Here is a 27,104-nt window from a genome sequence, read left to right as displayed (position 1 = left end):
TATGCCTCGAAAACCGGGATATCGATAGAATATATTTTATCTTCTAGAGAAATGCTTTAAATGTAATAAATGTAGATTATTGAGATTTTGTAAGGTGAATATCTATCGAGCTGATACAAAATTTTTGACTTCGGATTCGAGCCATCTGCGCCAGAAAATGGACAGGATATATACTTTGTTTTTTTCGCACTAATTCGGTATCCATTATCTCCAGAATATCCACCCATACATCAAATGCTCGTTGCGAGGATGTTGGAATTTTACTTATGATGGCTTTATCATCAGCAAAGAATAACTGATTCACTTTGTGATCCGTTAATTTAGCTTCAAGCACAACTTCATTTACACACTAACTTTGATTTGCAACTCTTCGGTGATTCCTGGTATCTAACCATCGGTTTAATTTGCATGTTTTTATCCATGATCAGCACGTAGATATCTGGAACCTCGCTGTCTTAGTGAACAACTTAAAAAAATTTATTTGGATCTTTATCAAGTAGATTAATATAGAAAATCACGATCCCCTCGACGCCGACAGTATGACTAGAACCACTTTTTCAACTTGAAATTCGTATCCGACACGAAACCAAAACTTGCTCATAAAAAAGTACAAAATGAAAAAAAAAACATGTTATTTCTTAAGTAACTTATTCAGTTATTTATTTGTAAAATTCGAGAAATTATCTCCAAAAAATATTTATTTTCCATTAAGCTTGTAATAAAATATACATAAAAAACATTTAAATTAATTTTTAAAACACAATAAATAATGTTATGAGACGGAATGTGACAAATTTAACAAAATAGAATTTTATATTAATACTAACCACGTTCGCATATAATTTCAACAGCATTGGGTTCCATTAGAATCGATTCTAAACACCGATGAACAGCTGAACCCAAAATTTCATCCAGCAAAAAGTTAACCAAGCTAAAAGAAAATAAAGTTTGAAAATATGTTTTGCCATATAATATTCAATATTGAATTACTTTTCATCCGTAACAAAACGCCATAGATTCATTTGCAGATAATGAGTGTCAACTTGTATTTGTTGCAAACCAAATTTGCTAAATGTTCGCAAGCGAACACATTCCAACAAAGTCTAGAAAGAAAAAAAAAATATATTTGTATATAAATTAAAATATTTCCAAAATAAGTTTCTTGTCCTAACCTTTAACCCTATTTTAATAATTCCCGTAATTATAGACACTTTAGAAAACTCAACCGAAGTGAAGATATCAATTCGTTCCGAAAACAATCGATGAATGTTTGAAACATAGCTCGATTCTAGTTGAGATGGTGTATAGTTGGACCAATTCGATCGATATTGCTGCTTCGATTGTGTAACATTACTAAAGTGAGTTTTTCGACTTGAGTCACTACTAGCTGCTGTACGAGAACCAGGCTCGTATAAGTTAGCTACAACATTTTCAATACTCGATAGCTCTTCAACAACTCGTTTCATCACCGCACGCACTGATCGTGGTTCCAAGCAATTGAGCCAGTCTCTAGTTTCTACACTTTTTCGGAGCATCTTAAAAAATAAGAAACAATGGAAACAGATCATCAAAATTAAGTGAAAGAACCTAAAACCTGTGAAATATTTGTCCCCTGGAGCCGAACATATGCATCTAGGAGTGTTTGAGCTGTTTCCCTCATTTCGCTGCAAATTTCAGTTTCATGTGTAAGCGTTGCACTATTTTCTGAATCAATTTCGTAAAGGTCATCTCCCAGGGAAATCTATTTGAACAATCCTCAAATTATCATTCAATTTAAAATGTATTTCTCCTTTTTCTCTTACCAACACATGAGCTCCATTTTGTTCCATCTCAAGACAAGTTTTGGAAAGAACAAGCAACAGGTTCGGAGGACTAGATGAGGATGTATCAGCAAATGAAGACATTACTCTTGCAACATGTCTTAGGAAACCTTTGAAAAAACACTTTTTTTATTAAAATTTTACACAATTTAGATCCTAATATATTTAAATTACCAATTAATAAATTTTCTCGTATTCCTTCAACACATAATGTGCCTTTGTATTCGGCTTTGATGTTGAAAGACCATTCAGTTTGAAGGAACACCAATAGGTCTTGCAGAACTCCCTTAACTTTCTCAACCGTTGACACATAAAGATTTGTTATTAAATCGTTTAAATTAGTGGTTCCACTTTCGCTTTTTGCTGATACTAAGGACAATCTTACTGAACTCAAACTATCAGAGAAATGATCTTTCAAGTTCTTCGTATGTACTTCACATAATTGGTGTGCACCACCAATTATTATGTCGAGAGCGTTACGTTGAATTTCAATTCCACGACACATATTACGCATTGCCATTAAACGTCTATGAAGTCGATCTAGACCTCGTAGCATTATTTGGGTGTCTCCGAAACCAATTTCGGATTCTACTCTGTCCTGAATCAAACTCAAATACTTATCTATGTTTCGGTTTAAAAAATCGTTCAGTTCCCGAATGCAGTTTTCTTGGAAATCATCCCTAAAAAAAATAAATTAAAACAGTTTAGTCGTTTCAATAAAAAAAAAAACAGCAAGCAAACAAATTAAAAACGTAAAACAGTGTTTATAAGCAGAAAGTCTCAATGGATTATCTTAAGGAAGGTAATACAGAGCCGGTATAACGATTTCTATATTCGCGTGGTGACTAATAAAAAGATCTCTGTATTACCTTATAAGCATTTAAAATATGGTGGAATTATTTTAGGGGGGAGGGGGGAATGCATGTGAATTTACTAAGATTTTACACGATAAGCAACAAAATCCGATTGCTATGGATAAACAAAACTATTTGTTTGTTTTCAGAGTAAATTTTATGTTAAATTTAAAGGAATTCAAAAAGAGGTTTTTAAAGCTCAAACTTTCTTGTTTTGAGATCTAACAATGAACAATGTTTTCAAACTATGTACATGTTCCGCTCAATCCTATTGAGTACCGAAAATTTCGAAATTTTTCTGGTTCTTTTTTTTTTTGTCTAAGGGCCAATTTTTCAATAGTCAGTTAAACAGTCAGTTAGTACTTATTCCCCTGATAGAGAAAAAATCATTTTTTCAACAGGCAGATATAGCTTATTCCTATGAATAAAACTATCTGCTTCTTTCAGAGACGAATAAAAATTATTCTAAGGAATTATTTCAATAAAAATACTGTGTCAATTGTCAAAGCTGCTTTGAAATAATTTTGACAAAAAATACAGAGAAGCACAAGAAAACAAAAACAATTATAAATAAAAATGACGTTTAGTTTTGAATATTTTTGAATTTGACAATTTTTTTTTGTTACTCTGTAGAATAAATTATTCTTGATTGAAAAATTCAATGTTGTTATCCGATTGTTTATGAGCCTAATAAATTTATTCGTTGAACAGTTAACTGACTGTTTATTAGAAGATTGAAAAATCGGCTCTAAAACTTAAAAAAAAAAATTCCGGCGCTAAGTTTTAAATATTGTGAGAATGAGAACCAGTAATGTTAATTGTGCCTTTTACAGTTTAATATGCCCATAGAAACAAAAAAACGGCTCAATGGATTGAATCATTGAGCCGTTTTTTTGTTTTAATCGATCGAATTTTTGAAAAAAAATTTAGAGGATCACGAGTTTGAATTTAAATGGTCATAATCTTTAACAAACAAAAATGTTTTTTCAGCCTTTTTTGCATTTCTATTGATAAATTTTTAAATAGAAATGCAAAAAAATTTGAATTTTTTTTTTTTTTTTTTTTTTTTTTTAAGGGAAATACAGTCACATTTTGAATTTTTTTCTTGATCCCTTAATTTTTTCCTCTAGTGTAGTTGAAAAGTAACAAAGTGCAAGTTGGTGCAGTAGAATTCAGGTTAAAGGAGATCTCCAACGACTTGAGGCGCGGAAGTGTAGACGGTTAGCTGGATAGATGAATGCACTCTTGAAACGCCCAGGGCTGTAGTGCCACTATAAAAATATTCTAATTAGTAAATAGAATAATTGCTTGTAGGTATACCATTTAAGAAAAATACATAGTTCGAAATTTATAACTCCTTTTTCATTAAAAAAAAAAAAAATTGTAACTTAGAATGTTAAGAATTTTTATGTGAGCATTATGAAAATAATATTTTTAAATTTATCTTTAAAAAATAAAAAAAAACCATAAAAATAGTTTTTTATATTGCGAAAAATATTGTTAAAAAAAAATTTAGAATAGTTTCAGAACCGTTTTTATTATTATTTTTTTTTTTTTTTTATATAAAAATTAACAATTTTTCTTCAAAAGAAATGAATAGACACAAAAACAAAGATTCAAAAATTTTCATGGGCCTGTTTTCTAAAAAATTAATTTTCAAAAAAAATATATATTTTTTTTAAAACAAAATTGTATTTTATGAAATTTTTACTCAATCAATCAGTTAATCAAGCTGACAGCAAAAATATATTATTTTACCTGCGCTTTTAAGAAAAAAAGAATACTGAAACTTTGCAAAGTTGTGTACCAATTCCGATGTAAAGGAGTGTATGTAAATCAAAAAAAAATCTGTATTTCTGTTTTTTTTTTTTTCGTTTTCGAGTCAGTTTTAAAGATCTTGGTTGCCCTTTCGTTCAAATGTATTTATCTTTACCAACCAATATCAGACTCTCAAAAATGTTGTTCTTTTTAAACAAATCATCATCATAAATCATATAAATCTGTTTGGTTTTTATTACTGAACAATCAAAAAACATAAATAACGAAAAACCATTAACTAAAAGAATAAAGTTATAAACAATAAGTGACTGTGGAATAAGTACTCTATAAGCTCAATTCTCCTGCAACCCTTAATTCTGACTATTCGTTGCCAAAAACTAAAGAATTTTAAAAACGATTGAACTTATTTACAAAATCGTGTTCCAAAAAGAGTTTAATGAGTTTTTTGAAATGAGTTAAGGAAATTTGTGCAAAACATTACTATCAAATAAAACACATTATAAATGCAGTTTTAATATCCTAAAACATTACCGTTCTGATTCATGCGGCTTTGCCAGAAACATATCAAAATATGAAGTCACTACCAAAGTCAAATCACTGAGAAAACCTTCAATGCCCATATCAACAAATTCAATCATATCTCGTTCATTTTGATCCTGCAAAATACAACAGTCTCATCAAGCAAACTTTTTAAATCATATTAATCGAAAACTATTACCTGCAACATAACAATTTGTTCGTGTAATCTTTTCGAAGCACATTGCAACATATCACTTGCCAAATCGGCAGGCTTTTCATCCAGCTGCAACATCAACTCGCCGATTTCAGTCAACGATTGTGCAGTATTTCCAGCCAATTGAAAGTCTCTTCGAAGTTTATCTTTCAAATCTTCAATGATACTCTCGCAATCCTTTTGAATGCCATCAAACGATGGCTGATTGCCATATTGTTGAAATACTTTTTTGGCATGAATGTAATCTTGAACAGCTTGATTATAGTTTTCCTCGTCAATTAGACCTTTTAGCTTCCCCGGAAGCGATGATAGAAATTGCAAACGTTTGAGTAGAGAGTGTTTCTCTGAAAGCTTACACAACTGTGATCTTGTGCCTTGGAGTGTTCCTGTTATTTTGTCACTAAAAGAAGTTATAGTTTGCATTTTGGTTTTTAACAAATTCATATCAGTTTCCATTTGTTTGAAGTCGTTCTTCATTTTTCTTATTGTATCCGTTGCCGATATGAATTTATTGTAATTCTCATAGACCAGTGTTTGCATATCGCTGTGAAGAGTTTGTGTGTCTTTGACGACAACGGCTTCTGTGTCCATTATTTGTTTGAGAGTGCATTCCTATGGAAGGGAAGGAAGTTGCTTGCATAGAAAATGTGTGTTTTTTATGGGGATAGAAACCAATTATTATACTTACTTTAAGAAGTTTTTCTAAATAACGACCAGACTCAAAGTTGGTACTGTCCATATCGTAAGGGCTTCCCGTTTTTTCGGTCATTTAATTTATATTTTTCTTCTTCACAGAACGATGTTTATTTTTTTGGGGAAAGAAAAATTTTGTTTCAAACTGTCAAACAACAAGTGACAGATGTCAGTTTTTTTTTGTGTTCCAGGAAGAAGGAAAATAATGTCGTTTTCTATTGACTTTTGAGATTTTTGTGTAAAAATTTCAGATTTTCCACTGCAAATAGAATATGAAATCTATAATTTTGTAATTGTGTACGAAATCTGTGCGTATAAAAAAAATAAAACAACAACAACAGCCCTATTTATAAACTCATCATAGAGAGTACATAGCATTATGTACTCTTTATAATGTATTTAAACAAAAAATTGTGATTTATAATATTTATGCAACGTTTAATAAAGGTTGTATAAGCTAAACGCGTTTTGAGGTTGTTTAGAGCCTGAATAAGAATTTATTTTGCTTAAATGTCATTGGAACTTCACATAATTTTCAGAAAAATAAAACATAGCAATGATTTGTATATATATATTTTTTTTTATTGAAGAATGTATTTTTCGACAATTTGAAATCAACTAAAACAAAAAATAAGAAATTTGGAGATTTTTTCCTGATATAATTTCCTGATTTATGTATATATGTATGTAGGTATATTATATGACATTGAGAACTTTCACTCACATTTTTGTTTTTTTTTTTTTTGTTTATTTTCGAATCAGATGGAATTATTTTATCGACAGATGGAGTTGTTTGTCGTTATAAAAAGTACTTATTTTCTTTTTTAGTACTTATTTGGACACAAACCTAGCATAATTATAATGGCTAAGAAAATGTTTTAATAAATAGAAATTTATGAAACGTCGCATAGAGGCTACGTAAAACTTTATGTATTGTATAACTATGCAGCCGTTTAGAGCTGTTTAGCGAAATCTAATAAATAAGGCTGCAAATGTTCAGACAAATCGCTGCCTCAAAACTATAATGTTCTATGTTTCAAAAAAATGTTTCGAGAAAATCGACTACAAAGTTTGGAGTATCAGAATTTCACCCTTTATGTATGTATTTTTGCATGAAAATAGAAAATTAACTACGGTAGCTGGATAATCTATCAATTCAAATGCTAAAATTTCTTTTTTGATGCTGGAAATCTGTTTAATTAACGTTTTTCTGTTTTGACATAGAACATTTATTTCATTTCCTTGCATTTCGGGTTGATTTTTTTGTTCTATGTTCGACATACAACATTATAGTAATGAGTATGGTATATGAAAATAACCAACTTAAAGTCAAGACAAACAATAGGGGTATTCACGATCTGGTGCAACAGGCCTAGTAAAAATGTAAAATTTTATTTTTTTTACAATAGATCGTGAACGCCCCTCTTCTTATCTATAGTAAATATTGAAGCATGAATGATGTTTATTTTTCCTCCACCGTTGCTTCTTCTTTTTTCCATTTTTTATAATTTAATTCTTTGTTTTGTTCGGGTTAATTAATTTTCACTTATTATTTTACATCAAAAGAAACTAAATTACGGGACATGAGTAGCGATAACCATTATAAACAGAATAAAAAGACAAACTGTTTATCATGGGCGAAGCGAACGGTGAGCTGCCATCTGTCAAAAATAATTTTACTCCATTGTATTTTTATTTTGCAATAGGGTTAGGGTATAGCAAATGTGCAAGACCATTGTAAAATTTCAATCCATATATTTTGTTGTTGTAGTGTTGTAAGATTTTACACTTTTGCACTTTTGCAATGATACTAGACCAGTTGCATCGGATCGTGAATATCCCTAATATTTTTGGAGTAATTATATTGCTTTTTAAGCTTTTTGTTGTTTTTTTTTTTTTTTTAACCATAAATTTAATGAAGTGCATTATGTCCAAGCAAGTTCAAAGATTTCAAATTAGTATTTACCAAGAAATTAGCAAAAAAATATAATTACACAGCAATTATTTAAATAAACATTCAAGTGAACCTTACTTACAAACTATTGCTGATTACTGTCAGTAACTTTTTCAAAAAAGCCATAATCGACTTGCCGCATGACCTTTCAATATTGCTTTAAAGGATTTTATTTTGGAGTCCGGCAGCTAATTTTTAAATGTAAAATGTTCTATGTAACTTAAAAGTAGTCATTTTTGTATGGGGTTCAAATGAGGCAAATTGTTCTATGTCAACTAAGAACTTTATAGTACTGAGTATAAGCCATTATATCCGAAAATTTAATATTTGTTTTGGCCATAAATATTGTATTAAGCCAAAACTAAAATTTTTGTGGACACAGTCTTGTAGCCATTGAAAAGACGAAAATTTTAATATAAAAAAGTCATTTTTTTCCATTTCTTCGACATAGAACATTATAGTTTTGAGGCAGCGAAATGTCAAACAGAGGAGTGTGTGTGAAAGTGCGTGTGTTTGTATGTGTGAATCTTGCTAAAAATCCAGATTCAGATTCTTGAATCTCATGTCGTTTTCTATTGACGAATCTCAGAATGAGATTCGTGAATCTAACAGCTGAAAGGGGGGGGTGAAGAGGGGAAATAGTGTAAAAATCTCAGATTCCATGATCTATTTGCGTCTTGAGATTCAAAAAAATGACAAAAAAATGAATCTGAGATTCAAGAATCTGAATCTGGATTTTTATCAAGATTCACGCATACAAGCACACGTACTTTCACACACTCCTCTGTTTGACATTTGTCTGAACATTTGTTGTTGTTTTATTTTTTTTATACGCACAAACACAAGCAATTAAAAAATGATGCTGGCAGTTTCTGTAAATTAAAATCTCTCAGGGAGTAGTAGCTTGTAAAGAGCTTGCTTCTTTGGATAAATAGAAATTCAAATTTTTTTAACAAATTCTAAGAAGTTGTTTAAATAAACCCGTGACACACAGCTAAGCCCTCTATAAAAGCTGTGTTTCTTTGGAAATATTTATCTACTTTTTAGTACTTAAAGCTGGTTTAAACTACTTTTTCAGTATAGCAAAAGTAGTTCAAAGTAGTTTTAAGTACTAAAAAGTAGATAAATATTTCCAAAGGAAGCAGCTAAAAGCTTCACGGAACTAACAGCACAAGCACTAAATATATTATATCCTCTAAGGTTTTCGGATAAGATTCGGTTAATCCGCTTATAGAAGCTTTTCAGAAATTACCAAATTTTGTATTTGTTTTTTGATTTTGAAAATAACCTAGTTTGGACATTTTTTTGGTTTTGACATAGAATAAATTGAGGCGCTCAGCTCCAAAACGGAATAACCCTCTTTTTCAAAAAAATTAAACTGAGTACACAGATCGAATCGCAATAAAACTATTTAGGTATAATATAAAAGTTCATTCCCATTAAATTATATTAATTAGAGTTAAAATTAGAGCCATTTTGACTTCACAGACAAAATTGCCTAAACTAGGTACAGCAAATGTATTTTCAGAATAACCGTCAAAAAGTGAAAATTTTCAAACTCATTTTGTGACAGTTTTTCCAACACAAAATTAAAAATAATGATGCAGAAAGCTTAATTTTTGGTTTAAAAAAACATTTTTTTTAGTTTTTTTCCAAAACCAAATAGTGCTAGAAAGAAATATAAAAAATTTACTTTATTTGTAAAATTTCCACTTTTTCATTTTTTAGGTAATTTTAGTTATAGCCTGGTACGCTGCTCGCGCTAAAATTTAGCTGAAATAAAATTCCCATACAAGTTATCGATAACTTGTATGGGATCCATTTTATCTCGGCTAAAAATTTTCGATAATTTGTATGGGAGCTAAAATTTAGCGCGAGCAGCGTACCAGGCTTATAGCTTTAAAACTAATATTTGTTGGTGCAACCGATAAATGCCATTTTAAAATTTAACAAAGCAATAAATATTTAAAAGCGTTTGGTGAAACTGGCTATGAGTGTTTCGACCTTAGAGGATATAATAGCTGTGTTTTTTTGTTTATCTATATAGATTTTGTGCAAAAAAACGACATCGAGATTTTTGAAATCCATGCAAACATTTGGCACCACTGTACATATACTTTGGCAGCTTTCTATCAAAAATGTTGTTTTTTTTTTTTTTTTATTTTAACTCCGAAGTGGGAAGGCCATTACATCCATATTGGATGCAAACAAAAATTTTCATGTGGCCATGGCATCCATGTTGGATTCAAAAAAAATTTTTTTTCACAAAAAACCAAAAATTATATGTATATTCTTAGCTACATTTTAAGACCATGGCCATTAACATTAGTAGCGTAGTTCTTGTGTTATAAGCGTTTGAAGGTAGCCATATTGAATTTTTTTTTTCGATTTTTTAAAAATCAAATGTGAAAACTTTTTTATTTTTATTTCTAATTTTTCGAAAAAACTTTGGTAATTTTATATACATATCTGTTCAACAATCTTATCAGGATCCATTTAAGACTTTTATCTGAAAAGTGCATTGCGTACATCTCGAGATATTAACATTTCAATGCAACCATGTCAAACAAATTTTTGATTATTTTTTTCTATGAGAGTTTTTTTCAAACCTCGTTTTCTCCGCTGTTTTTTTTTTTTTGTTAATATTTTCAGATATTTCTGTATGAACACAACAAATAAAGTACCTTGGCACTACTGTTTTTATCGAGAGAAAGTAAAATCTGGATAATTATCTGGATTTTTCAAAAATCTATACAGATAAAGTTTTTGTTGTTTTTAGGTGTGTTTTTTTGTTTATCTATATAGATTTTGTGCAAAAAAACGACATCGAGATTTTTGAAATCAAAACAATTTACGTGTTAAAAACAACAAAAACTTTATCTGTATAGATTTTTGAAAAATCCAGATAATTATCCAGATTTTACTTTCTCTCGATAAAAACAGTAGTACCAAGGTACTTTATTTGTTGTGTTCATACAAAAATATCTGAAAATATTAACAAAAAAAAAAAAAGCGTAGAAAACGAGGTTTGAAAAAAACTCTCATAGAAAAAAATAATCAAAAATTTGTTTGACATGGTTGCATTGAAATGTAAATATCTCGAGATATACGCAATGCACTTTTCAGATAAAAGTCTTAAATGGATCCTGATAAGATTGTTGAACAGATATGTATATAAAATTAACAAAGTTTTTTCGAAAAATTAGAAATAAAAATAAAAAAGTTTTCACATTTTATTTTTAAAAAATCGAAAAAAAATTCAATATGGCTACCTTCAAACGCTTATAACACAAGAACGACGCAACCAATGTTAATGGTCATGGTCTTAAAATGTAGCTAAGAATATACAGATAATTTTTGGTTTTTTGTGAAAAAAACAATTTTTTTGAATCCAACATGGATGCCATGGCCATATGAAAATTTTTGTTTGCATCCAACATGGATGTAATGGCCTTCCCACTTCGGAGTTAAAATAAAAAAAAAAACAAAAGCAACATTTTTGACAGACAGCTGCCAAAGTATATGAACAGTGGTGCCAAATGTTTGCATGGATTTCAAAAATCCCGATGTCGTTTTTTTGCACAAAATCTATATAGATAAACAAAAAAACACACCTTTTAACACGTAAATTGTTTTGATTTAAAAAATCTCGATGTCGTTTTTTTGCACAAAATCTATATAGATTAACAAAAAAACACACCTAATATATGGAGTGCTTGTTCCTATACCTAATACATTGTAACGCCATATACATGGATAGGGGTCGCTGCCTTCGTTTTTCAGTGCGAGTCCGGTTCCGCAGCTGTAAATAAACACGCTTATTGATGACAGCCATCAAATGAAAATAAAATGGAGGCATGCACTCATCGAAAAACTTAAAGAAACTAGAGCCCTCTATAAAAGCTTCACGGAACTAACAGCACAAGCACTCCATATATTAGGGGTATTCACGATCCGATGCAACTGGTCTAGTATCATTGCAAAAGTGTAAAATCTTACAACACTACAACAACAAAATATATGGATTGAAATTTTACAATGGTCTTGCACCCAACTAGCACAACAGCTTCTATAAATTGAGATCTCGCAGGTTCTGCTTTGTATACAGCTTGTATTGAGCTTGCTTCAGAATTTAATCGCTTATAGAAGTTCGGACTTGTTTAACAACTTCTAATAAGTTGTTTAAATACTGTTAAAGAAACTTAAACGAAGAAAGCTTGTTTTTCGGATAAGCTTGCTTAGTGAATTTATAGAGGCTTTACAGAAATTACCAAGTTTTTATTTAATTTTTGGTTTTGATATTGAATAATCTAGCTCGGACACTTTTTGGTTTTGACATTGAATAATTTAGCTCGGACATTTTTTTCTTTGACATTTCTACTATTTGAACTGATTAAGTTTTTGATTTCATTAATGAATATACTAGGATGGCCGAGTGGGTAGAGTGATGGACTACTACCAATCAGATACGAAGTTCGATTCCTGGGTGTGGTAAAAAAATTATCCACTTTTCAAATTATTATTAATAGATAAACTAAATACTAATATAATGTTATATATAATATCAGGTCAAAAGATAAAATTCATGATTTAAAACCTGATAAAAAAGAATTCTTTTTGGTTTTTGTAGTTGTTTTTTTTTTTTTTAATTTCGATAAGACATGTATTAAAGAGCTATACAGGCTGTTCCGAAGCTATCTGTCAAATCTCAAAGCTTCGGTAGAGCTTCGGTAAAGCTTCGTTTAAGATCCTTATAGAGAGTCAAACTTGTGTAACGTTCTCCTTTTTCCATGCCCAACAACCTTACTAAAGTTTAAAAGAAGCTGAAATGTAGCTTTTGTAATACCTTAACCGAAGCTGAAATGTTAGTTGGGCACTTTTGCTATACCCTAACCCTATTGCAATACAATGGAGTAAAATTATTTTTGACAGATGGCAGCTCACCGTCGCGTCGCCCATGATAAACAGTTTGTCTTTTTTATTCTGTTTATAATGGTTGTCGCTACTCATGTCCCGTAATTTAGTTTCTTTTGATGTAAAATAATTAGTGAAAATTAATTAACCCGAACAAAACAAAGAATTAAATTATAAAAAATGGAAAAAAAGAAGAAGCAACAGTGGAGAAAAAAAAAACATCATTCATGCTTCAATATTTACTATAGATAAGAATAGGGGCGTTCACGATCTATTGTAAAAAAATAAAATTTTACATTTTTACTAGCCCTGTTGCACCAGAGCGTGAATACCCCTATTATATCCCTTAAGGCTTGGCCACACTGGAGGGTATGCGGTAGCGGTACGGGTAGCGGTGAGGGTACTTGTATGAAAAAAATTCCAAACTGACACATCAACGTTCAGGTGTGGAATTTTTTTAGTACAAATATCGTTACCGCTATACCGCATACCCTCCGGTGTGGCCAAGCCTTTAAGGCTTGGCCACACCGGAGGGTACGCGGTAGCGGTACGGGTAGCGGCAACGATATTTGTATTAAAAAAATTCCACACCCGAACGTTGATGTGTCAGTTTGGAATTTTTTGTATACAAATACCCGTACCGTTACCTGTACCTCTACCGCGTACCCTCCGGTGTGGCCAAGCCTTTAAGGTTTCGACCCCAGAATTTTTGTTGAGCATTCTCTTTTATAAAATTTAACCAAGTATGAGCACGGCCTTAGTAAATTCATCTCAGAACGCTTCACCTATTTGCCAGCGCCATCTGCACATCAAATTCAATTAATACCTATCACACCCAACTTCACTTGCCTACGTCGACTACGAAAAATAGGAGAAAGTCGGTGATATGCCAAACTTTTTTCCATCGTCGACGACATCATTTAACACTTGGAAGTCGGTACGTACGTAGTTTTTTTTTCTATTATAGTATAGGGGTGCGATTTTCCATATTTTTTCAAATCCAACTAAAAAAGAAAAGAAAATTTTTTACTTTTCCCTTTACCATTAAAGTAATTATAAAACACCATAGTTCTAAGTGTGTTGTTAAAAAAACATTCTAATTCACCACAATTTCTCTCTACTCGACCAAATAATGTTTTTGTAAACGTGAAATATATCAAAAAATAGAGAATTTTTTCACACTTCATTTTTATTTTTTTTGGAAATCAAAAAACGAAGTAAAAAAAAAAAAGAAATTAAAAAGTGATTTGCTGTGTGTGCTTGTTGTTGTGTGTGTGTGTGTGTGAAAGGAGCGTGTTAAACCGGAAAGAAATTTTCCAAAAAAAATCTTTCTTTTCCTCTCAAAATAATACCAAATTTTACGGGGTTTTCTTTTTACTTGGAATTTGAAAAATTAAGGAACATTACAAACTTTTAAAATAAACACATTTTTTTTAGTTCTAACAAAAAAGTAAAAATTCTTTTCCAGAAGAAGACACGCCAAGCTCTCAAACTGGATTATACGGTAGCAGATAAATAGGCCGGATTTTTTGGATTTACAGTACAGTAAGTAATTTTTTTTATTGAATTAAAAAATAGAAAAAGAAAAAAAAATATTGTACAACGTGCTCATTCACATAACCAACAAAAATAGCCATTTCATATCGACGTCGTCGTCGTCGTAGGTAGTTTTGTCTATCATCTCTCCGTGTCAGTCAGCCTACTTCTCTGTTCTGTTTCTCTCCCCCCTTTCCAACTCTCTGCTTACACCTTCTCTGCCGCCTTCAATTCTTTTACTCTTCATCTACATTTACGTATCCGTTTTGTTGTAGATCGTTGATAATTTGGGGACAGGGGAATCATGGAGTAAAAAAAATTAGAAAAAAAACTAATAAAAAGTTTGAAAATGTCAAAAAAATATGTTCTAGCTTATGAATGTGATGTGAGCTATGAGTATCTCGCTTCCACTTGTGGCACAATAATAGAATAGAAAATGTTGCACCTTTCATCCTCTTTCGGCAAAATGAAGCGAACGAACGACGACACGTCGACGTCCGCAAGTTTCCCCCAACCCCACATCGCCACATCTGTTCTGTACTGTTTTCTGTTTGGTTGTTCTGTGCCTGTGCACTCTACTGTCTATCTACTTGTAGTTGGTGCGGCGCTCGGTGTCGGTGCTGGGCGATGTGGGGCTATTGGCCGCGTTTTCTTCTTCCATTATTTTATAATTTTTCTTTTTTTTATGTTTAATTTGATTTCTTTCGAAAGTATTCTTGTGTTCTTTCTCCTATACTTACTCTGCGAGAGAGTGGAAATGGAATGTTGAATTGTATGTTGCACCCGCAGCTTAGTGAGCACTGTTAGCTGCTGCTGTGGATAGTACATGTGATTCACAACATTATTATATCGGTTATCAAACAATTTTCTAAATTAGGTCATTAAGTGGACGGGCCAAGTTCCTCCATTCCAACATAGTCATAGTACATTACGATAGAGTAAATGGGATAGAAAAAGATACACGTATGCACATCAAAATTAGAGTCTCACAGCATATTGGCATATATAACAAAATGATCAGAGAAGTGAGCAGCAAGTAAACATTTTACCGGCTGTGTGTCTTCCGTTGACACTCTAGTGCCACTGGCAGAAGAGATGATGGTTGTGTTGTTATTTTTTGTATTTATTTTTTCTGAATTTGCAAAACTTCTTTTTTTCCTCTGCTGATTCTGTTTTTGTGTTGTGTTGAGGTTGAGAATTGGAAGAGATGTTGAGGTGATGACTAGCTTCAAAGTTTTTGTATAAACCTGATTTTCTTGTAGTTTTATTATTAATCATTGGTTTTTTTTTTTTTTTTTTTGCATTTCAATTCTTTCAATACCTCACCTAAGTAGTGAAATGAAATGAAACCCGTTGGAGAAATTCTTGATATTTTTTTTTTTTGTGTTCTACTTATTGTTTTTAATGAATACTATGTAGTTGGATTTTTTTGTAACTTTCGAGGTACCTCTACTTAGTTTTATCTGAGTTTTAATTTGGACTTGTTATGTAATTTTTGTGGTTTGTTATCAAACACTTTAATGAGTTTATCTCTGTAAAGCTCATTGCCCTGCTTCATTTTTAATTTAAAAATTAGTTTTTATGCAGGCAATGTTGGCAGGTTTTTAAAAAATAATCAAACAATTTGTTACTTTTGGGAATGTTTGAAACAGGTTTTGGGTGTAGAAAATTGGAATGTAAATTCCGACGTTATGAAGATATAACATCAATATTAATAACTTCAATACGAAATTTTTACATATCTGACTGCATCATCCCCTTAAATCTTTATGGAATACCCAATTAAGAAGTAGATAATTCTTCTGCATCGGAAATTATTTTCAAATTCACTTTAATTGATGTTACTGATGTGGTTGAAAGTTTTATGGTAGTTAAATCAAATGCAGTCGGACTTGATGATATACATACATATATTTATCCTACTTTTGTGAAGGCTGTACTTCCAATTATTTTGACTTACATAACTTTTATATTCAGTTGTGTATTTACAACTGAAATTTTTAAAACTCTCTGGAAGAAAGCCAAGATAGTTCCAGTACCAAGCTAAGGACTTTCATCATATACATATCTATAATTTTTTTTGTCTCCAAGGTTTTTGAAACAGTAATACATAAGACAAATAAAAACAGATCAAATACGCGTACACCTTTTTCAATCTGGGTTTCGTCCAAAACATAGCTGTTTTACTGCCCTCATGAATGTGACTAAAAATATAAGCCAAGCAATGACAATAAGGTAAGATTCTTGGTTCTGCTCGATTTTTCAAAAGCCTTCGACGCAATTGACCACTCAACTCTCATTCGTAAGCTGCTATTAAAACAATTTAATTTTTTGTTTTCTTCGGATAAGCTGGTACTGCCATATTTGAAAAACAAGGATGTATCTATTGCCAAATAACTTTTTTCTTTTTTGAGATTTTAAAAGTAGTTCCTCAAGCAACAATTTTGGGTAATGAGCTACCTTATCCAAGATTAAATATTGGGAGAGTCATAAATTCAATTGTTGGTATAGTTAACGGTTATAAACGAAAATATCAAAACAATAATGTTTAGTTCAAAACCGAGATCATGTCACAAAAGTAGATAAACCTACCTATCTTCTGACGCATGAAACATGTTTAAACACGTTTTTTTTTTCTGACATACATAATTTACTTTCATATAATATTTTGTGCTATTATATTGATATGTATTCCTGTGTCAACACGTGCCCTTACTACTTGAGTAAAGTTTTGTTTCCATAAAAAATGTTAAAAACAAATAGAAAGCATACAATTTCGAAACTGGTTGGTTTTTTTTTTTAATATTAGTAGAAGGTTCATCGAACTTACAATGGGAATGTATTAAATTGAATGGGCCTCTTCACAGTTCACACGAGATAAGTTCTTCTTTGGCTAACACGTATAAAATTTCAACGTTGCTAAGTAACTAAAATATATTCGATTATTCGATTTATTCAAGTTAATAGTGGCCATCAGAAGGTTTATACAATATTATATGTTGCATTTATCAGCCTTTTAGGTGATTTGTCTTTCGTTACTTATGCTGTTTTAAAATTTTCGGGATAGTGTAAGAAAAAAACTTTTCAAAGTGTTCGTTCAAACCATTTGTCGAAGATATTGACGAGTCCATAAATTATGTTCTGAGATGTGAGTTTTAGTACGTGCCTATATCAAATCATTCAAAATTTAAGAGTAAATCCTAGTACGCTGGTCGTGCTTAATGTTCCTCAAAAAATTCTAAAATTTAGTCAAGAATTTCAGCGGAGTTCTGCTATCAGAAAATTTACATTTTCCATTAAAACTGTACGTAAGCGAGTTCTGAGGTATACTCCGGATTTACAATATTTTCTAGAGTGATTGAACGTAAATGAGGGTAGATTTTGATTTCATCTTTCTATATGAAAAAAGCTTTTCAAAAATAAACAATGACAAACGCTAAAACAAATACGTTATTGTGCGTGCAAGTTCATGTATATAACCAAAGTATTCCGTAGTACTAAAATTAATCTGGAGTAAAGCATTTTTTCAATTTTTGTACTATGAAGGAATAAAGTCTTAAAAAGTAAAAAAATAAATACAAACTCAAATGCTACTCTCGATAGAGTGAAGGAAAACGAATTAGAAGTTGATTTTTAGACCAAGAAAGCTAAAGGCTCGCAGTCTGAACCAAATATTATTTAAGATTATTATTTAACAACGTTATTTGTTTGATTTAGATTTATCCTTAAGAAGTATTATTAAATTTTCCTGATTGGCATTCTTACAAAATTTGCTGTTAGTAATCTTCCCATGGAGTAATTCCTTTGAAAATAGTGTATTCCACTTAGGTGATTATTTTTTGTATTCTTATATTTCTTTCTGGATATCCTTGAAAAAATATTTACATGAAATACTTTTCCCAACCATTTCCTAAAACTTATTGAGTTATTTTCGTTGTAATTCATTCCACAATTTATGCTCTTTTGATGATGAACTACTTTTGTTCAATGATTTCAAGGTAACTGCAGGTATAGCCTTGAACTTTTTTTTTCTTGTTTGCAAAGTAGAAGAATTTGTCAACATCAATAAATTTCAAATAAAATCTGAGAGAGTCGATTTGTTGCATGAAATATTTGTATACATATTTCGATGATTTTACAAACTCAATGATTCAAATTGAAGATACAATAATGAATAAAATTATCTAGATTTTAAAACGCTCTTAAATTCAATTTTTAAAGCATTTTCATTAGAAAAATAAAAAGAATAAAAAAAAAAAGAATTTTTGACTGTGATTGAACATTGTTAATATAATAACTGATAAGATAGCACTAATGAGTACTTTAACTAAAATACATTTCCAATGTAAATCATATCTGTTCTGTTCTCGAAAAATAAAAGCTGATAACAGAGGTCATATATTTTGTGCCTGTTTGATTTTTTAATGAAACATTTTTTTTTTTTATTTTTTTTTTGAGAATGTGGTTCAAACGAATTCATCAAATTAATGGCTTTAACAGAATCGACAAAATTGAAAATATAAAAAAAACAAAAACTTATCTCTATGTGGCAGTTTGAAGTATGTAGGTATACTTTTTTTTTGTTTCTATGTTTAATCTATTTTGTTTTTATTTTCATCATATTTTGAAACTGAATTGAATAGATCAGCAAATATTTGTTCAAGTGCTTACAACACATGCCAGTTAAAAAAAATAAATACTTTATTTTTTATTCTTTGAGGAAGTTTTAAGCAACTTCAAGGTTTTCATATTTTATTTGTGCAATACTGATAAATTTTTTATATTTCGTGGCATGCTGATTTTACTTTAGAAGCGTGTTTGATTGTTACCATGTATGTATGTAGGTGTATTTAATGAACTTGAGCACTGCGCAGAAAAGTACAGTACCGTTCATTCCATGAACAAAAATCTTGATTCAACTTTTTCTATGAAGATGTCGAGATTGGTTGATCATAATAATGTTTCACATTATGAACAAAAGTCAATACAAACACATTCATGCAAGATAAGCCAAATTTTGGGAAGAATGCAAATTTTCTTAAATTTATGAATAACAAATAAATACAAAATGCAAATTAAGATAATTTTGAACAACAAATTATTCCACACAAAATTCAAGAAATTAATGCAAATTGTAAATTTCCCATCTGTTAGAGAATTATTATTTTTCACTTTATAGAATACAAAGAGCCACTTGGTTTTTATACAGTTTTCTCCAATTTTTGGTGCCTCAAAATAATTGCTGTTATCTAACAAGACAGGTTGGTTAAAGGTGCTGTCATGATAACGATGTGAAAAATTTTCTCAATCACCATTTAGTGTTTCCAACTAGCATACCAGTTCGGAAGAGTTCAATCTGTATACAAGAAAGCTTTCCTGGAAGTTAACGATGTCGTGTACATATCCTACATTTGATTTGCTTATTCAGAAGCTTATTGAAAATCAAATTCAAGGAACATGTATCAAATTTCACATAGGAGTAGCCCTATTCGGATAGCTCTATTACATTAATGCTCTATTTCTAGACCATTTATGAATGCAAGAATATCGACATTGATTTTTATGAAACAAAGTATGTAAAGTAAATGAATATCAATCAGCAATTATACAAATCAATCAATGAATGATTTTACTGTTATCAGCAAGAAATCAGCTTGGGTGTTTAAACACAACTTTTATTTCTCTCTCTATAATGAAGAGATTGTATTAGATTAAAAATTCATTTGGTATTTCCGTTCCATTTAACTAATTGGTTAGTTTTCAAAAAAAAAAAAAAAAAGCCTACCTTTATTTCAAAGGTTTTATACTTATTGATCATTTGAACTGGTTATATTGAAAGTTGTCAAGTAACATTTTGCTTTGCATTTTTTTTTTTTTTTTTTATAAATGCGGTTTAACGAGTTATTTGCATTTATGTTTGTATATCACTGAAAAAAGTGGATTCATTACACCGCCACCGGCACACGAAAAACATAAAATCGCGGGTTAAACGAACTAGACCTACCTAGAATTATGTATTTCGATGTCCTGAATCTGAATCTGCTTGACCTTCAGGTTTTAGTTAGTTTAATTAGCATGTAGTTTTTAAGCGAGCTTAAAATATTGTTGTTGTAAAATACTCTCCGAGTCTTCTTTTACCGTAGTTTTTAGTCGATCAAGACTGTGGAGGTGAATTTCGCTGGCGAAAGCGTCTCTACCGCATTTTTCAAACTTGTCTATTGAAATTAAATCAGGATTTCTTGAAAATATTCTGAAACCACTCTAGCACTATGAGCTCGTGCATTAGAATAAACTGTGAACCAATTCTAGGGCTGACTCACACCACATGTCTCCTATCCTCGAAGTTTTAACGCAGGTCTAGTTAATCTCACTAGCTCCTTACGTGTTGCAAAAACAGATTTTATCCCAGTAAAATGTATAACCCACCTCTAAAATCTTCGCGTATTCACAGACATACTTCATCAAATCTCTTTCCAAGTCTTCTTCACAAACATTTCATTCCATCCCTTAAATTTAAGCTGACTTTTGTCTCATCTGAGAAAAGAGCCAAGATACTCTGGTATAAAATAAATATATTTTTACATTAAATTTGAGCGGAAGTGTATATAAATTAGAACATTCTTCTCCATTATCGACGACAACCCTGATCTCAAACGGGACCACAACTCTCCCAATTTACTGCTTAAAATTATGGCTCCACATTTTGGGTTCGCCAGGTGATATCAGGAAACGCGACAGTCCTCCCGGTTTTGAATTGTTTCATGTCTGAGGCCAACTGAATGCTGTTGTCGTTGCATTTGTTTTTTCTTTATGTTTTTGGGCCTGCCTCTTCTTCGCGATTTATTGAACAGTCGGATGTTATAATTGTCTTAACATAATTTTTCCGTGATACTGTCCTCCAAGAGAAATGAGTGTCGCGAGGACCGTCAAGTACAGAGACTTGTTCTTTAGTCGCACAAGATCAAACGATTCCCTTTTCAGCTCTTCTCATTTCATAGCCAAACATTCACATTTAACTTTCTAGTTCCTAAACGTTTGCTTGTATTAAAAATATAATCAGATCCCTTTGAGTGATTATCAGTTGTTCAAACAAAAACATACTTAAATATTTTGCTTCTTTATTAATTTGTATATCTTGTTTTTTGTTTTTTTTTTTTCTAGTGGTACTGTAACGACTTGGAACGAAAAAGGACTCTTCTTTTTTATAAGTAATGCAAGCAGCAGCGATGGATGAATCTAACGGTATGTCCTTTACTTCTTAAAAATCTTTTCTTTCTTCTCATGAATTGTATTTAAAATTTTTCAGTAGTGAACGAAACTGTTCAACCCCAGGAAACAACCCCAGCATTTAGCTATGATGATCTTTTCCCGGCTTTACCCCAAAATACTTCGGCCCCAATGCCAAGTCAAGCAACACCAGCAAGTATGCGTGTTGGCAGCTCGGTTGTAGCTCAAGTATGTTCTAATCATTATTTTTTTAAATTTTGCTCTCTATTTTAAATGTTTTGTTCATTTTAGGTATTGCACGTACCCGGCGAGGAAAGAAAATCCACCGAATCTGAAAAATTCGGCGAAGGAGAATCAAAGCGTATTTGCCAAAATATTACCAAGGAAACCGGAGCCAATATTGAGATATCGAGTGGCAAAAACCAATCGCTAACCTTTTTAATTAAAGGCAAGCCAAGCGAAGTTCTCGATGCACGTCGCAAAATTCTCATTCATTTCCAAACTCAGGCCAGCAAAACAATTGCCATCCCCAAGGAACACCATGGTCTTATCTTAGGCAAAAAGGGAGACCGTCTACGTGAACTTGAGCGTTTGACAGCGACCAAAATCAATGTGCCCAATATTGGTGAAGAAAGTGACACCATTACCATTTCGGGAACAAAGGAAGGCATTGAGAAAGCCGAACATGAAATTTGCACCATGTCTCAGGAGTACTTCAAGAGGACATTTGAGAGAATTTCTGTTCCCAAAATCTATCATCCCTTCATTGTGGGACCAAGCAATGAAAATCTCATCAAGTTGTGCGAAGAAACTGGCGCCAAGATCAATGTGCCACCACAAAACGTACAAAAGGATGAAATTGTTATTGCCGGTGAAAAGGATTGTGTTATGGCAGCCAAGGCTAAAGTAGAGGCAATTTACAAGGAGATGGAAAAGAAGTGCTCCACTGTAAGCGTTGAAGTAGCCAAAGCACAACATCGCTACGTAATCGGTCCCAAAGGATCCACCATTCAAGAGATCTTCCAACTTACCGGTGTCTCTGTTGAAATGCCACCATCTGATTCGCCCGTCGAAACAATCACGCTGCGCGGTCCCCAATGCGCCTTGGGTAATGCCTTAACCGTAGTCTATGAAAAAGCCAATTCGGTGAAATCCTTTGAAATGGATGCACCCAACTGGATTCACAGGTATGTCATTGGTAAAAAAGGTGCCAACATGAAAGAGCTCGAAATTGATTGCCCCAATGTAAATGTCAACTACTTGGACAACAAGATCAAGCTCGAAGGCGATCCAGAACGCGTCGAAAGGGCTGCTGCTTACCTCGATAACATTATTAAAAACTATTTGGAAAACTATACCTTTGTTGTGATGACCGTGAACCCAAGCTACTACAAGCACATTATTGGCAAAGCTGGCGCCAATGTGAACCGCCTTAAGGACGAACTGAATGTAAACATTAATATTGAAGAACGTGAGGGTACAAACAACATCCGTATCGAGGGACCCAAAGAGGGAGTTGCTCAAGCCCAACTCGAACTACAGGAAAAAATCGACAAGTTGGAAAATGAAAAATCCAAGGATGTCATTATCGATCGTCGTCTGCATCGTTCTATTATTGGATCCAAGGGTGAGAAGATTCGTGAAATCAAGGACCGCTACCGTCAGGTGACTATTGTGATTCCGTCACCAAACGAGAATACCGACATTGTCAAGCTTCGTGGACCCAAAGACGAGGTTGACAAATGTTACAAGGATCTTATGAAGCTGGTCAAGGAGATTCAAGAATCCTCGCATATCATCGAGGTGCCAATCTTTAAGCAATTCCACAAATTCATCATTGGCAAGGGTGGAGCAAACATCAAGAAGATTCGTGATGAAACTCAAACTAAGATCGATCTTCCAGATGAGGGTGATACCAATGAAGTCATCTTGATTACTGGCAAGAAAGAGAATGTTATCGAAGCTAGAGATCGTATTCAGAAAATCCAAAATGAATTGTCGGACATTGTTACCGAGGACGTTCAGATATCGCCAAAATTCTACAACTCTTTGATTGGAGCTGGTGGCAAGTTGATCTCTGCCATTATGGAGGAATGCGGTGGTGTATCGATTAAGTTCCCAACCAGCGAATCGAAGAGCGATAAGGTAACTATCCGTGGGCCAAAAGACGATGTTGAGAAGGCCAAGAGTCAACTTTTGGAATTGGCTAGCGAACGCCAGTTGGCTTCATTCACTGCTGAAGTACGTGCCAAACAACAACATCATAAATTCCTTATCGGCAAGAATGGAGCTTCAATTCGAAAGATCCGCGATTCTACTGGAGCTCGCATCATTTTCCCCAATAATGATGATGAAGACAAGGAAGTTATTACCATCATTGGAAAGGAGGAAAGTGTTCAAGCAGCCAAGGAGCAGCTAGAAGCAATAATCAAGGATATTGATCAGGTGTTTGAGGGTGAGATTGCCGTCGATCCCAAATACCATAAACATTTTGTTGCCAAGAGAGGAGAGATTCTTCATCGTATTTCGGAAGAGTGCGGTGGTGTTATGATTTCTTTCCCAAGACCAGGAGTCGATAGCGACCGTGTAACACTTAAAGGTGCCAAGGACTGCATTGAAGCAGCCAAACAACGAATTCAAGAGATTGTAGCCGATCTAGAGGCACAGGTAACTATTGAAGTCGTCATTCCACAAAGGTTGCATCGTACCATTATGGGCGCTCGTGGTGCCAAGGTGCAAAATGTAACATCCGAGTACGATGTACAAATTAAGTTCCCTGACCGTGAAGCTACCGAGCCAGTCGAAGGCATGTTCAATGGTGGCGACGAGGTGGTTCGTCATTGTGACATCATCCGAATTACAGGTCGTGTTGAGAAGTGCGATGCCGCCAAACAGGCATTGATTAATCTTATTCCTATTACCGAGGAGATAAGCGTGCCCTTCGACCTTCACCGTTTGATAATCGGTCAGAAGGGAAGCAATGTGCGTGAGTTTATGAGTCGCTACGACGTACACATCGAATTGGCTCCACCAGAGTCCCAATTAGATCAGATTAAAATCACTGGTACTCCTAATCATGTTGCCGAGGCAAAGGAAGCATTGCTTGCAAAGGTCGAGGAACTCGAAGGCGATCGCAAGGATCGTGAATTGCGTTCTTTCGAACTGAAGATCGAAGTCGACCCTGTCTATCACCCGAAGATTATCGGACGCAAAGGTGCCGTCATCAATAAGCTTCGTGCTGATTACGACGTAAATATTTCGCTGCCAAAACGCGTCGACGACAACCAGCATGTCATTTCAATTGTTGGTTATGAAGCCAATGCCGAAGCCGCTCGCGATGCCATTTTAAAGATGGTCCATGATTTGGACGATCTGTACAAGGAGGTTGTTGAAATTGATCAACGAGTGCACTCGCACATTATTGGTCATCGTGGACGAAACATTCGCGCCATCATCGAAGACTATAAGGTTGATGTTAGGTTCCCAACAGCCACCGATGCCAACAAAGATGCGGTCACAATTATTGGCAAGGAAGAGGATGTAGAAAATGCCAAGGAGCACATCCTGTCTGTCGCTGAGGAATACATTAGCAATTTTGTCGACACACTCCCACCACCGTCCAACACCGGTACAAATGCCATATTTGGCAACAATACCGCCACCGAGAATGGCTTCATCCTTAAGGATGCGCCGTGGGAACGTGGAAACAAAGGAGCAGCTCCAAATACTCAATCACAGGAAGATTTTCCTGACTTTGGTGCACCAGCTCCTGTATCTTCAGCTTGGGGACCTAAGGGCTAAAAATCTATCCTCATTTCCCTCTACCTCTCCCCCCTGCTCCCCACTTCCTATCCCAATAACCTCAAACATACTAATATACACCACACAAAACAACAACAACAAAGCCCGTAAAAAATATATACGAAATTCGTTCTTTCAAAAGAGTTCAAGAGTTCGCTAGAAATACTAGAAAAAGAAATGCCGGTCGGTTTTGCACCTCTCAATCATGATTTTTTCTCCTTCGTCTTGAATCCAGATACTCCGCCAACAGTTTGTCACGAAATTAAATGTTTTTTTTATATATTTGTTTTTCTTTCTTTTTCTTTTTTTAATTTTCAAATTTTGTGCAATTTTTTACGTTATATTAAAAAAAAATATGTTTTTCTTTCCAAAAAAAAAAGTAATAAATCCCAATCCTTTATTTCTTCTTCTTAGTTTGTCAATCTTAATGTTAAGTTAATAAAAAAAATAAAAATTATATTTCTTCATTAAGTTAAAAAAAAAAATAATTTTATCTAAACGAAATTTATATACGAAAACACAAGTTTAGTAATGTAATTTAAAAAATGATATACAATTTATTATATAATATATACAAATATATATGAAAAAAAAAAATTAAAAAAAAAAAAACTTTTTTCTATTAAAACAAAAAGTATAAAAAGTTAAAAACAAAAAACACGATAATATTCTACAATTATTATAGTTTTCATGCTCCTGCGAGGTTACGTCAAAAATCGATTGGTTTTCCTTCTTCAACTGATTTTTTTTAAAATATTATTTTAAAAAGAAGAGAAAAAACAAAACAAAAAAAATGCAAAAAAAAGTAATTGATAAAAATTCGTTATAATGTAAAATATCTATTTTCCTATTCCGAATGTGAGAGTATGAGAAAAAAAAAATTTAAATAAAACACCACATAATAAAAAATGAAACAAAAAAAAACTATACAATAAATTAAAATTAAACAAAATGATTTAAAATAAATTAAAAATTACAAAAAAAAAATTATATAATAATAAAAAAAAGAAATCTTTGTTTGAAACAAAATAAAACTATTATAAAAAAAATATATATATCAATAATTAAATAATTATTATCATTTTGATTGTGACTGCAAAAGACATTTGTTATGAGGACAATTCAACAGATTTTTTATATCAATAAAATAAAATGAAAAAGTAAATAAAACACTATTTTCATGGACGAAGATATAAATAATGTTATCCAAATTTATCGTCGTCAAGACTTGATGCACATGTAAGGAGAATGTTATCCAAATTTATAGTCGTCAAGACTTGATGCACATGTAAGGAGAAACTAAAAACTGGCAAGTACAAAAGTGAACACTAGTTATTGGATTTAAAACCACAAATAACTGCTGAGCTTATCATCAAAAATTAACAGGTAAGTAAATTCTTTTTATGCAAGCCTCGATGAATTTGGAGGAAATTTTTTAAAATGTATTTTTTCGGCCTTAGATTTTTGGAATTTGTCGATTGAACCAAATTAAGTGGATTTAATGCTCCATTGTATAAAGTTGCTTCATTAATCACGTGTTTTTCAAATGGTTAGAAAACAAAATTGTATGCAAATGCAGTTCCTAAAAAGAAAACTTTTTAATCGCAATCTCAAAGAATCACTTTTTGAATTAATATTGTGGTATTGCTTGTATTCTCGAAGGTCGTAGTTTTATTTTTTTATATGGGAAGACATTTCTTTTCAAAACTTTTCACTTTGAATAATTTATCCCTCCTGCCAATTTTTTTTAAATTAGGATCAATCAAAGTTAATCGTTGAGTATTCTATCTCGA

General features: G+C 32.3%; 2 protein-coding genes across 7 annotated transcripts; one reads left to right on the top strand and one right to left on the bottom strand.

The window, feature by feature from the left end:
- Window positions 1-701: 701 nt before the first annotated feature.
- On the bottom strand, window positions 702-5,958 carry LOC129906448 (vacuolar protein sorting-associated protein 51 homolog). Of its 2 annotated transcripts, none has more exons than XM_055982231.1 (9): window positions 5,875-5,958; window positions 5,172-5,798; window positions 4,985-5,109; window positions 1,995-2,500; window positions 1,803-1,930; window positions 1,595-1,741; window positions 1,173-1,535; window positions 991-1,103; window positions 702-931 (listed from the first exon to the last, which is right to left on the bottom strand). In XM_055982231.1, the coding sequence occupies exons 1-9, from the start codon at window positions 5,953-5,955 to the stop codon at window positions 823-825; spliced, it is 2,199 nt and encodes a 732-aa protein (XP_055838206.1). In that variant the 5' UTR covers window positions 5,956-5,958; the 3' UTR covers window positions 702-822. The 2 variants fall into 2 exon arrangements, with proteins under 2 accessions (XP_055838206.1, XP_055838205.1); XM_055982230.1 differs by having other exon boundaries at window positions 5,172-5,819; window positions 5,875-5,934.
- A 7,665-nt stretch (window positions 5,959-13,623) lies between these two features.
- Window positions 13,624-26,263, top strand: LOC129918173 (vigilin). Of its 5 annotated transcripts, none has more exons than XM_055998583.1 (5): window positions 13,624-13,684; window positions 14,216-14,292; window positions 21,445-21,525; window positions 21,593-21,738; window positions 21,802-26,263. In XM_055998583.1, exons 3-5 carry the CDS (start codon window positions 21,495-21,497, stop codon window positions 25,309-25,311), a joined length of 3,687 nt encoding a protein of 1,228 aa, XP_055854558.1. In that variant the 5' UTR covers window positions 13,624-13,684; window positions 14,216-14,292; window positions 21,445-21,494; the 3' UTR covers window positions 25,312-26,263. The 5 variants fall into 5 exon arrangements, with proteins under 5 accessions (XP_055854558.1, XP_055854525.1, XP_055854535.1 ...); XM_055998550.1 differs by having other exon boundaries at window positions 21,590-21,738; XM_055998560.1 differs by having other exon boundaries at window positions 13,638-13,684; window positions 14,219-14,292; window positions 21,590-21,738.
- The last annotated feature ends 841 nt before the right edge of the window (window positions 26,264-27,104 follow it).

This window comes from Episyrphus balteatus, chromosome 1, assembly GCF_945859705.1.
Source record: "Episyrphus balteatus chromosome 1, idEpiBalt1.1, whole genome shotgun sequence".
Lineage (NCBI taxonomy): Eukaryota > Metazoa > Arthropoda > Insecta > Diptera > Syrphidae > Episyrphus > Episyrphus balteatus.
Note: the sequence above shows the minus strand (reverse complement) of the source record. Positions and strands in the feature narration are given on the sequence as shown.